The following is a 13,072-nucleotide window of genomic DNA, read 5'->3' as shown; positions in this document are numbered from 1 at the left end:
GGAGAGTGAGCAGAATCTGCAGTTTCCCAACACCACCTGACTCCAGGAGCCTCCCACAGGGAAGGACCTGCTGCAACGGGAGCAGTGGCGCCCTCTGGAGGGAGAGGGATGTAAGTGTCAAAGCCCTGGAAGTTGAGTTCCCCACTTCGGAACTCTGGAACACCGATTCCCTGGATGTGTCAAAATGTTCTCACAACTCTATTTTGGATCCACCACACACGTCTTGGAACAAGACAACACACAAAACTTTAAGTGAGAAAAACCCTGAGAATTAACCCCTCTGACATCTCCCTACTGGGATTGAAGCTGTACAAGCTGGAGACAGATGTGGTGGAAGGATTGAATTTGTGATGAAGTATTTTAAGTAAGAGAAAATTCTAACATGTCAGTTATCTTAGGCTCAATTGTCATAAAATGACACAGAATTGGCATAACATACAATAGCCACTGAAAAATTACTACACCTGGAAAGAAGCAAGAAAATATGACCGAAACAAAGATGAAAACCAAGCAATGACAGACCCAGAAATAAACTATAGCATTAGCAGAAACAATATTCAAACACCTATTATAAGCATACACAAGGATTTTAAAGAAAAACATAATGAGAAGAAACTAAGATAATCTATATTTTCCAGATGGAAGCTCAGGTCTATTTAAAGGAGGTATACCAGATAAATAGGTACCGTATTATATGTTTAACTTTTAAAAAGATAATTTACTTTTACAAACTAGTAATAATGGGATTTATAACATACATAAAGGTAAAGTGTATATTTTTAAAAATAGCACAAATGATAGAAGCGGACAATGGAAATAAACTTAAGGCTCTCGCATTATCTACAAAATGGTATAATATTGCTTGATGGTATAATGTGATAAAAGTATTTTGTAAACTCAAATAGCAAAGAAATATGGCCAATAAGCCACTAGTAGAGATCAAATGGGATCCTACAAAATATCTGATTAATCTAAAAGAAGATATAAAAGGAGAATAAAAGGGAATTAACATTTAGGACATATAGAAAAAAAATAGGATGGTAGACGACTTAACCCCAACATAACTACAGTAAATATACGTATCCAGACGAGATTGCTAAAAATGGCTCACACCTGTTTTACATAACAGTCTTATTAGAACCCAGCCAAACTCACTCATGTACATACCCTCCGGCTGCTTTCACATGAAAATGGCAGAATTCAAGAGTTGAGGCAGAGACTTGAGGTCCTGAGAAGCTGAAAATACTTATTTTCTGGCCCTTCACAGAAAAAGTCTGGTCCACTCTCTCCTCTTCTTCCTAATACCCCCAACTAGAGATTGCAATTTAAGTGCAAAAATTGGTAGATACCATAAGAAATCAAACTACGAGAAGTTTGTATGAAATATTTATTTACTTTTTTTTGGAGGTAACACTGGCTTTTAACTTTGTAAGCTTTTAACTTTGTAAGCTTTACATTTCATCAGCTTATAAGAGCCATTTTAAACTCAGAGATATCTATGTAGTGTTCAATTAGCATTTAACATTTAAATGTTCCATACACATTGTCCACTCTTGCTCCCTGAGGCTATAAAATAGTGTCAAGGTGGGAGACCAGTCACTGTGACTTCTCACCCAGATGACTACAATTGCAAGTAACCGTTCAGGCTTAGGGTACAACAACAACAGTGTATTTCAAAGGGAAAATGAGTTTTTAAGGCCACCGTTGTCTGGCTGCCCCACCCCAGGTAGTGCCCAGAAGTCTACAACTTGACACTGCTCATGCAAAATGGTGCCATCATTAGTTGAGAGCCTGGAGCTGGTAGCACGCCAGCAGGCAAGTGTACCAGGATCCAGTTCACAGTGGCTGCTGGAGCCATGGGTAGCACTGGGCTGGAGCAAGTCTTGCCACCAGAGCCCCAAGTCTAGCTCTCCTGAGGAAGACTGAGGAGTGGGGACAAACCACCATGTCGAAGGCTTGCCGTGGCCCTGGGGCTCCTGTTTCAAGACCATGGCAGACATGGGGAGTGGATCCTAAAGAGTCACTACAATGACCTGAAATGGCACATGACCTACCCCTCTACCCTACCCATGAACTTTAGAGGAGGAGCCTCACACATGACTACCCAGGTAACCGACATCCAAAGGGTTTTGCTGGCAGCCCTTCTCACGTTCTGCTCACTTGTAAACATTTACTATAAATTATATAAATATTCACACATGTATACAATTATCATGATGAAAAGACTGGACCCTTGGGCCCTCCCTAGTGGTGTGGAAGGTTAAATTGCAGCACTATGAAGCTGTCCACAGCCACTGCATCATGGGTTCAATCCCCGGCCAGGGAGGTGACCCACATGACGTGGCAGACCTCTCCTGACCTGCCTGTTGCTCCCCTCAGCAGTGCACTTTGTCAATCTTCCTGTTCTACTCCCTACTCTGTCTTTGGTGATCCTCTTACTCCACGCACCTCTGGCCTGTACCCTGGTTGTGGCATGCATAAACAAAAATCTTTTTAAAAAATGACAGCTGAAGTTGCCAGTCACAACTCAAACTGCATGATGGAGAACCAGAATGGACCAGGGCAAACTCCACAGAGATAGGCTTCACAGACGCACCACTCTGCGCACCTTATATTTCTATACATTTTATGATGATAGAAATATAAACAATCAATGTAATACACTTGGTAAGTGCACTTAAAAAACCTTCTCAATGTTTATATAAATATATAAAACATGAAAAATACACAAGCATATAAATTAATATTAATATATACATAACTACACATTAACATTAAAATAATACAAAAAATCATAACAAAACATGTAAAAGTAAAAAGTGCAGTTGTCTTAGGATGAAAAAAATTCTATAAGCATAAAAATAACATCCTAAAATGGTACTACCCAAATTTATCACAAGATATCTATCTTAAATGCCTTGAGATTCCACTGTGGAATCTTAAAAACTGTCACAGTAAACAATTCATAAAAACAAAAAGCCAGAGCTCCAACTGATTTGAAAAAAGTTCTGGAAAATTCTAGAGCGTCTTCAATTATTTTCTGTTTCTTTCCAAGGAAGCTCTGGTTTCCTAAAGCGAGTCCTGTACACTCAGGGTAGCGTGGAGTCCCCGTCCTCATAGGTGTACAGTTTGGAGTGCACCAAGTGCTTCTCAATCTTGTCTTTTGCAAGATTTTCCTTAATCTCTACCAAGGCGTCTAGCAGGGTGTTCACTGAGGCTTCCATCCCAGTGATGCTGTGCCATTGCTGCAGCATCTGATGCAGGTGTTCCTCTGTGCACCGGCTTCGCTCTTTAGCAAGTTGGATATCATTTTCTTTGAGACCCACCTTCCTCATAAATAGGTCCCAATATCTCACGTTGACTTCGCTTGAAAAGTAATCGAAGGACTTCCTCAGGCCTAGGTGGGAGGAAAGCCACAAAGACAGCCAGGTGAGTTGGGCCACTTCAGAAAGAGCAAAGGACTCGTCAGGCCCAGACCTGCAGAAGGGATCTGAAGTGCTTTCCCTGAGGCCAGCTGGCTGCTCAGCTGCCCTCACGGCTTCCCACAGGCAGGGAGGGAATCAGGCCGCAGGGCCTAGTTTTCACCTGTGCCCAAAGGACTGTGGGAGTCACAGTCAACAGAAAGCCCTGCTCTGAGGGAAGGTGAGCAGCGGAGACAGGAAGCAGCGTAGCCCTGAATTGTTCAGTGAGGGTTTGGTCCCTGCTCACAGGACAGTGGCCCATCCAGCCTATGTGCCTGGCCACATCATCTAGGTTTGTGAGACAGCACTGTGAGGTTTGCACAGCAATGAATCACCCAAAGACACATTTTCTCAGAATGTTGTCTTTGAGCAATGCCCTTAAACAATGCATGACTATTCAGGCAGGAGGCAGAGGTGGGGAGACATTACAGGTACTGCAGGCTCTCAGAAGAGACTGCTCAGACCGCACCTATCACGAGAGGAAGGGCCCGGGGCCACCAGGTACACGGTGGCCAGAGTCAGGGCCTGGAGGGAGCAAGGCCTTGGGCGTCACGCCCAGCTTGGCCTCACTCACCGACTCTGTGGCAGAGCTGCATGGGGACGGACAGACAGACGCTGAGCAAAACACCTGTAGGGTGGGGCAGACACTACCCAGCTCGTGGGACCGAGAGGAGAAATGAGGTGTGTGTGGAACATCCTGCAAGATAGCCGGCAGAAACATCAGGTGGCCCAGGAATGCGGTTCCTATTTTCTAATAACTTCATTCACAAAAATGAAAGTGGTACTAGTTTTAATAAGATGGGGCTAGTTCAGTACATTCTAATGTAGTATTTCAACATACAGTTAACACAAAAATGATCAATGAGTATCTTATATCCTGACTGATGACTATCTTATATCCTTTCTTCCTGCTAATTCTTTGAGAGTCGTATGGAGTTTACACTGCAGCCAGAGATCAAATGCCTCGCACTCTCCTGTCAGGGCCAGTGGGTGCTCTGCTGGACTGACTTAGGCCCCCACATTCCAGTGACAACCCGCACAGAACCCTTCCTTCCAGCAGCTCCTGGACTGCAGTTAGGAGTCTTTCCCCTGCCTCCAGCTCTGCAGCCCCCAACAAAATACTCACTTTCAGTAGCGTCTGCAGCATTCACTGGAACCAGGCGCCTACTTTCCTTCTGCGACTCTTTAGTTTCCGCTGATCTCTGTCAAGTACAGTGGGGAACACCCCTGGGCTGAGTCAGGGGTCCTGGATTCCAGACCCAGCTGCAGCCGTGGCCTGGGGCAGCTGCCCTCGGGTTCTGTGAGATGAGCCTCCTGCCCCTCTCAGCTGGGCGCCGAGCCACAGGGAGCACGTTCCCACAGAAACTCACTTCTTCTGTCTGTTCCTACCTGACACCTGTGGATGCCCATGCAGGCATCACCAAGTCAAGACAAGGAACATTCCCACCGCCCCACTCACCCATGCTCTGGTCCATTCCCACCCACCCCCAAGGCCCAGACACTGCCTCTGAGACTTGTACATGACTCAAATGAAGATGCTGTGAAGACACTTTGGAAAAATCTTAAGTAAAAGATTTTTTCAGGGAATGCACAGGTTCTTTGAGCAATAAAAATGTACCCTATCCATGTTCAATATAAGGAAATGAAAGCATCAGATGATCCCCAGGGGGCTGAAAGAACATTTTATAAAACGAAGCACCAATTCTGAGTTTTCAAAGACACCTCAGTATAGGCATATGAGTCCAGAGTGGTGAGATTTGCTATCTACCTAATGGTAAATCCTGGAAGCCTTCCCAAAAAAGTAAATTCAAGAACAGACAGAGATAAAAAGCGTAAGGTTCTGTGAGGGGTATCTGTCCTCTCAAGGTGGCCAGCTCCCCTGCCAGGCAGGTCTTCCACTGATGGTGGCGATGTCCCTCCCCCACCACTGCCCTCCTAAGAAAAGACTAATAACAGTCTTTCGGGAGCCACAGCGCAGGGACGGCACCACACGACCTTCCACCCACTCACCAGCAGCGGCTCTGCTTCCCTTGCGATCTGTACAGTGACACCCGTCAGCTCTGCCTGCTGTTGGCCTTGAGGTTCCAGCTCAGAGATGTCAGTGTACACTGAGTCCCTTTTACTCAGGTTGTTGTTGCGGGCGTTGTCCAGTGCCCCAGGCTCTTTCTTAGGACACAAGCAGTGTTGGACCTTGGGAGGGCAAACAGCAGCCTCAGAAGTCCACACCTGGGTTCCCCACTGGGCCTCAGTGGGAACAGTTGGTCCTGTGGGCCCCACTCCCACTCCCTCCCAGACTGACAACCCCTTTGCACCCAAGGTGGGAACAGGCCCAGCAGGTCCAGAATACTTTGCTACTGGCTCTAGGACCCTGGTGTTGTGCTGAGGGGGCTCCTCACCCCTGCCTGACACCCCTACACCCAGGGTGCAGGGCTGTGGGGCGAGGCTGTCTCACAAGAAGCAAGAACAGTGCTTAGCACAGCCAACTGGCCTGTGGGCTGCTCACCATGGGTCAGCTGCCCTCTGACAGTCTGCTCGGGGCCACAGGCCCCTTTGGAGAGTTAGGACAGAACAGGGCAGTGAGGAACTGCCTCCACCCAGGACCTGGCTGAGGGCCTGGCCTGATGCTACCCAGGTCTGGAGAAACAACTCACCCTGTGCAGGTAATTGCAGCTCACAGAAGTGCCTAGAAGAGAAGCAGTGTCCACCTTAGCAGTGGGAGGGCCCTCTCTGCACCTCCCTCTCTGAAGACAGTGCTGAGGGCAGGTGTGGGCTGGGGGTTCAGACAAGGAACAAAGAACCCTGACCTGGTAGGGTGTCGGGGGGACGGACATTCCATCTCTAGGGTCCCCTCAGGGATAGGGAACGGAGGGGACAAGTGCAATAAACATGTAGAACACCTCTGGGGATTCTGCTCTGACCAGAGCTGTACAAGCCCCCTGGCCCTCAGCTCTTGACCAGTCCCAGTGCCAACTGCCTCGCTGCCCTGTTGGAAGTGGAAGGCCCAAAGAACTGCTTCCCCCCTGGGACTTGGCCAGGGAGGTGAGGTGACCATCAGCCCCCATGGGAAGGGGAAGTGTTATGTAACCCCTGCCCTTGGGAGAAAATGAGGTGGGAGCTGGGGGGTGATCACAGGGAATGGGAGCGGAGTCAGGCTAGAAAAAACCTGAGGACTGGCAGATGAAGGGGAGAGCCCTGATATCTAGGAACTAAGCAGAGAAAGAGGTGGCAGAGTGCCAGCACCTCTCCCTTCCCTCCCCCTGTCACCTTAAATCATACACCTCTGGAAATCCTCCCCTGCAGGTGGGCACGTCCCGTGAGGTCCTCCCCAGGAGGCACGCACCTTCTATAAGTCTCTCACTCTGAGTCATGAGCACGCAGAACACAGCAAAGAAGAATACAAGCCCAATCGACACTGTTGCTATAATCACCATGATGGATCCATTGCCTGAGGAAGGAGAAGGGGGTAGCCCTGAATTGGTCAATGGCTTTCCAGGGACTTGGGTCACTGCACTGTCACTAGTACCTGAGTCTCGGCTGATACACTTGAGGTCACTGTGGCTGGTACATGGACTTTCCATAACCATCCCATCGGGGCACCTAGGTACAGACACCAAGAGAGCAGGGAGGGAATCTGTGAGTGGAAGCTGGCAAGGTGAGGAGCAAGAAGCAGCCACCCCCGAGCCAGTGTGCCTGAGAAGAGAGAAGAGAGGAGACCAGGCCTCTGTTGCAGGGTCTGGGCCCTCACCCATTTGGGGGTAGGGGTGGGGGTGCAGGATGTGCACATGCCCTGTGCTCCTATTGGGCTCAGACCTGGAGCCTTCAGCAGCTGGGCCTTCTCTGCGAGGCTTGCATTGACCTTCTCTGGCTGCAGAGAGAGCTCCTGCAGGGATCTCACCTCAGGTCAAGGATCAGAAGGGTTTGGACACAGCTGAGCCTCACCCTCCAGGAAACTTTAATACAAGGAAACTCTTCCCCTCACCTAGCTGTTGTCCTGCCGTTACCCACACTGAAGGGTCAGAGAAGAACAAATTACTTTTGCCCCAACATCCCAGAACATCATAAGAGGGAGCAGGGGCCTGGGAGAAGGCAGTCTGTGTACGCTCATGGTATGGGAAACTCTCTCAACCCGGTGGCTGTGGTCAAGTTTGTCTTCAGGGACCACTGCTGCCTGACAACATATCAACGCCTACATCTTATGACTGTATTATAAAGATGAGTGTACATCTTGCTGCTAAAAAAAAAAAAAAAAAAAAAAAAAGATTCTACTCAATTCTTTCCTTCTATTTTCAAAAGAAATTTTTTCATGAATCACTCAAATAGTCTCATGGACTGAGGTAGTGGCCTACTGTCCCAAGCACCTGAGGGGAAAGGTGCTGGGGGGGGTGGACAGGGAAGGGGGTCCTGAGGGAGCCGTGCAGGGGGTGCAGATAGGGAGGAGGGAGCAAAGCAGGCTTAGGAGAACACAGGGAAGACCCTGGGCGGGAGTGGGGGGCTGAATGAGAGGGGTACAGGAGAACTTGGGTCGGGCTCCCTTGACGCCTGTGTCTCACCCAAGCGTGCAGGCTTGACAAGCCTCAGGAGAATTTTCTCCAGAAAAAGTGCCTTCTTTGCATTCACACTTCCTATTGGTAGTTGTGGTGCATGGAGTCACTTCTTTCTGATCTGGAAGCAAAGGGTACAGCGTGGCTCCTTCCCCCCCCCACACATGTCACCCTCCGTGTCTCTCCCCCACACTTCACCCTCCCCCTCCTACAGCCTCAGCCCCACTCAGGACTCCACAGTACTCAGTTTCTGCCGCACCACACTTGGGGCGCACAAAGGCAGCGCTGTCCACTTCTCCAATACTCAGAAGTATGGAGAAAGGGCCTGTATTTAAATATCAGGTAAAAGAGGAGGCCTCTTTTACATCTCAGGGTTGTAGGGAGGCTGGGGGTAATCTGGGAGACCCTGGAGCGAGAGGAACCTTGGGTGACTAGCATTTGGGCAGGGCCCCTAGACCAAGAGAGGGAGCACTCACCGGGAGCACAGAGCACAGGGTCTGGCCCAGACCTGGCCAGCTCACCCTTGGATGGCCCCTGGCCACGCCTCTGTCTGGGAGTGTCCATCTTGCCCTCAAGGGGCAGAATTCATTCCCATCACTTCCCTCTCACAATGAAGTAGATTTCCCTACCTGGGTGCAAACTTTATAAATTTCCAAAGTTTTAAATGTAAAGAGTTCTAATTTATTTTATCCACCTAAGACATAAGCATGACACAGGATAGCTTGCGTGTCAATCCAGGTTTCCTGGATGTGTCCTCTGGACACTGCCCCACTCATCACCCCGACTGGCTCGGGAGCCCGGCTGTGCATACCTGAGCGGCACTCTGCGCACCGGAAGCAGGAAGGCTGTCTGTTCCAGTGCTCTGTGTAACCGCGTCCACTTGTACACGGTACACAAGTTTTACTGTCTCCTGATAAGTGCGACCCTGGGAGGAAAGAGAAAAGCTGGCAAATGAATCCGCGGGGGTCTCAGCGACTGGCAATGTGCTGGGAACACTTGTTGGTCATTGGTGGGATGCAAATAGGGAAATCACTGAAACTGGCAGGGCCAGGTCATAGTCTGTATCTACTCAATACCTGGCTGACATTGAAATAAAAATACAGTACATGTCAACACAAAATTGAAATATCGGAGCCGCAGTAAGAGGGAAAGAGGTCAGATTCTTTTAATAATGTTCTTTAATCAATATATTCAAGGTAGTACTAAGATGTCCTAGTGCAGAAGAAGATTCATTCCTAACTGACCTCAGCAGGGAGAGAAGTAAACGTGCGAGGTCAACGTCCCCTCTCTGCGGTGTGGCTGGTAGCCACCTGCGTGGCACATGATACTCCACCAGGTGGAACATGACGTGTGCGCCTCAGACGGCGCTGGGTCTGCTCTGAGTCTTGCCCCCTTTCAGTCCAGTAATTTAATTAAACAATTAAAATACAAATCAGGGGCCCTGCCCGGTGGCGGAGCGGGTTAAAGCACAGCACTGAGAAGCTAAAGCCACTTCCGCATGAGTTCGATTCCCGCCTGCCCCGGAGGTGACCACATTGGCGTGGCAGACCTCTCCTGACCAGCCCGCTGCTCCCCTCAGCAGTGTACTTTGTCGATCTGCCTGTTCTGCTCCCCACTCTGTCTCTGGTGAATTCTCTCACCCTCCGCATCTCTGGCCTGTACCCCAGTTCTGTATGAATAAATAAATAAATCTTTAAAAAAAAAATACAAATCAGTTCACTCCAGCCTCTGCCTTAAAATTCTCAGGGAGGTCCCGCATTCATCCATGATCCTTCTACCATTTTCAGGGTGTGTGATCTGCTCCCATCTATTCTGTGACGTCTTTACACTCCACTCACCCAGCTGCGTCTTGCTCAAGCAAGTTCTGCCCCTCCCCCGGGAGTGTTCCCAGGAGCACTGTCCCTGCACCAAGGGCAGGGACTCTGCATGAAAGTCACCTGGTTGGGGAGGCCACACCACCCCAGCTCTGTCCCACCCATCACCCCATTCTCCTTCAGGGAGGGATTCTCCTATGCTTCTCTGACTGTCACCTTCATCCCTCTGCCTGGACATCACCCCAGGAGAGCCCCATGAGGGCCTCAGCCTTGTGCCTTCCATCAGCATGGTGTTGGACTCAAAGAGGCATCCAGAAAATGTCTGAGCAGCAAAAACCAGCATCTGCAGGCATCACAGGCTGGAAGGACATGAAGACAGGGGGGGATGAGGGCTGCAGATCAGTCTGAGAAAGTACCTGATGGACACCAAATCTGTTGAGGAGGGTACTTTTGTTCCAGGAGAGCTAATTGTTCATGAACGCTGTCCATCTTGATGTTAATGGGTGAGGAAGAAGAGACCTGTGGGGACGGGGACAAAGCAGGGACAGGCATGAGTGGCTTCCAGGCCCCATTCATCTAAGTTCCCTCACCCCAGCAGCTAAAACCCAAATTCAGTTCCAGCTCTGACTACAAGTATTCTCTTGTATTTATGCTTACCCTTTCATGGTTTGCGGTTAGCTAAGTAACATAAAATCTGTCAACTTAATTTTGATAAACATAAAGAAAGCAAATTTTGACAAATCCATTTAATGGGGAAGGTCAATCTGTTCATGAAGTAGCCTTGGGAAGACTGAATATCCGTATCTCACACATGCACATGTCAAAAATAAACTTGGACCTTTACTTGACACCATGCACAAAAATTAACTCAAAATGGAACAATGCTCTAAACCTTACAGTGAACACAATAAAATTCTTAGAAAACATAGAGGCAATTCTTCCTGATCTTGGATCTAGCAGTGTCTTTTTTTATATGATACCAAAACTATATGCAGCCTCTGAAAATATGGGCAAATTAGCTTATGTAAAATTAAGTACATATGTGCATCAAAGAGCATAATCAACAGATTGAAAGAGAAACTCATGGAATAGAATATTTGTATGTTGTATATCTGATAAGAGACTAATGTACAGAATAGAGAAAGAATTCCTATGATATAACAGTAGCAAAACAAGAAAACCCAGTTTTTTTTTAATTGGGCAAATGATTTGAATAAACATTTCTTCCAAAGAATGAAAAGATGCTCACATAATGAGATCCACCTCAAACCTATTAATGTGGTCACTGTAAGCATTCAGTCATGAATCTATTAAGACTCATTAAAATGTGTGGGATGCAGGACTTAGAGTAAAATGTGTGGCTTTTGATGCTTATATTAAAAGAATAGGGAGGCAAGAGAAATGGAGAGTGGCTGCTTGATATAATTTGACATTTCATCTGGAGGTAATAAATTGTTCTAAAATTATTATAGTGATGACTGCATAATTCTAAGAATATATTAAAAGGGGCTGAAATGTTCAATTTACATGGGTAAATTTTTGAATTTTTAATAATGATTTATTATGTGAATTATACCTCACTAAAACTATTAAATATATATATATGAATAACTTGAGTGATCTGAATGTCCACATTAAACAATCATAAAATGGAAGTATAAATTTAAATCAAGGAGAATGAATGAAATAGAATATAAATAATAGAACGAAGAGGATCAAAAGTTGGTTCTCTAAAAGTATCAAGATAATTCTAACCCCCTAACTAGAGTAGTAGTGAATAAAAAAGAAAAAAACAAATTATAAAGTATTAATAAAACAGGGGTGGTAAATGGTGCTAGAATTTTGACACCAGATGCAGTGTGGTATATTCATTTTTTGAGGTATGAAACTATTGTCCTGAAACTTCTGTGGTGTTTTAAAGCAACACAAACCAATTAAATAAAAAGAGCATCTTTACTAGACTTGCTATTTGAATGTTGTATCTTTTCCCATCTATCTGCAATATAGATATCATAATTTCAAGTTGCATGTTTTAATACAGTATCCAGTTGGGGTCTGCTTTTTCATTTCTGACCATTCTGGTTAGTGGATTTAGAAATAATGTAATTACTGATAAGGTTGAAACAGATCTACAATGTTTCCATATATTTTGTTTGTCCAGTCTGTTTTCTTTTATGATTCTCCTTCCTTGTTATAGATTTATTTCTATTTTTAATTAATTAATTTTTAAAAGATTTATTTATTTATGCATACAAGAACTGGGATACGCAGTCACCAGAGACAAAGTGGGGAGCAGAACAGGGGGTTTGACTGAAATACACTGCTGAGGAACAGCAGGAAAAGCAGAAGATGAATGCTGGGGACTGAACTGGTGCTTCAGTGTCTTCGGACAACTTCATGCACCAGCAGGGAGGGCCCTCTGTTTGTAATTTTTTTTTTTAAAGATTTATTTATTTATTCATACAGAACTGGGGTACAGGCCAGAGATGCGGAGGGTGAGAGGATTCACCAGAGACAGAGTGGGGAGCAGAACAGGCAGATTGATGAGGTACACTGCTGAGGGGAGCAGCGGGCGGGTCAGGAGAGGTCTGCCTCGCCATGTGGATCTTCTCCAGGGCAGGCGGGAATCGAACTCGCGGAAGCGGCTTAAGCTTCTTAGTGCTGTGCTTTAGCCCGCTGCGCCACCAGGGAGGGCCCCCTCTGTTGTAATTTAACAGATGTTCTGTATACTCAGATCATAATGGGAACATAGAACAGAAATTTTAGAAACATGTCTTTTGTTTCTTGCTGAAAGTAAAGAAGCTGATGAGGAAGAAGGAATTAGGATGTAAAAAGCACTTGTTTTTCTGAACCAACCATTCTTTTCATGTATCTGGAAATTTGTTGCTGTTTCTTATTAGCTCACCTCTAAGAAGGTCAAGAATATTTTTTTTCTTTTTTCTGTGTAGATTTTTTAATGCCTACTTATGTCTTTTTCTGAGAGTTTCTTTTTTGTTTGTGTTTACCACTCATCTTCGCTCTCTCTCTAGAAAACACATCCTCCCATTTGTTCATATAGGAGGGATTACTTGTTAAATATATTTAGCCATATCATTTTATTTCTCTCACCCTCCGCATCTCTGGCCTGTACCCCAGTTCTGTATGAATAAATAAATAAATCTTTAAAAAAAAAATACAAATCAGTTCACTCCAGCCTCTGCCTTAAAATTCTCAGGGAGGTCCCGCATTCATCCATGATCCTTCTACCATTTTCAGG

At 46.3% G+C, this 13,072-nt stretch overlaps 1 protein-coding gene across 1 annotated transcript in view; it reads right to left on the bottom strand.

Moving 5' to 3' along the window:
* Positions 1-2,812: 2,812 nt before the first annotated feature.
* Positions 2,813-13,072, bottom strand: part of LOC101625632 (tumor necrosis factor receptor superfamily member 10A) — a 24,729-nt gene continuing 14,469 nt past the window's right edge. Inside the window, exons 2-9 of the mRNA XM_012726767.1 lie at positions 10,233-10,335; positions 8,814-8,927; positions 8,012-8,123; positions 6,802-7,058; positions 6,113-6,309; positions 5,472-5,651; positions 4,588-4,663; positions 2,813-3,397 (exon numbers count right to left, since the gene is read on the bottom strand). Of these exons, the coding sequence (XP_012582221.1) occupies positions 3,090-3,397; positions 4,588-4,663; positions 5,472-5,651; positions 6,113-6,309; positions 6,802-7,058; positions 8,012-8,123; positions 8,814-8,927; positions 10,233-10,335 (1,347 nt within the window). The 3' untranslated portion in view covers positions 2,813-3,089. The remainder of the gene's footprint in view (positions 3,398-4,587; positions 4,664-5,471; positions 5,652-6,112; positions 6,310-6,801; positions 7,059-8,011; positions 8,124-8,813; positions 8,928-10,232; positions 10,336-13,072) is intronic.

The sequence above is a fragment of the Condylura cristata genome, unplaced genomic scaffold (assembly GCF_000260355.1).
Source record: "Condylura cristata isolate star-nosed mole 26May11 unplaced genomic scaffold, ConCri1.0 scaffold00018, whole genome shotgun sequence".
Classification (NCBI taxonomy): Eukaryota; Metazoa; Chordata; class Mammalia; order Eulipotyphla; family Talpidae; genus Condylura; species Condylura cristata.
Note: the sequence above shows the minus strand (reverse complement) of the source record. Positions and strands in the feature narration are given on the sequence as shown.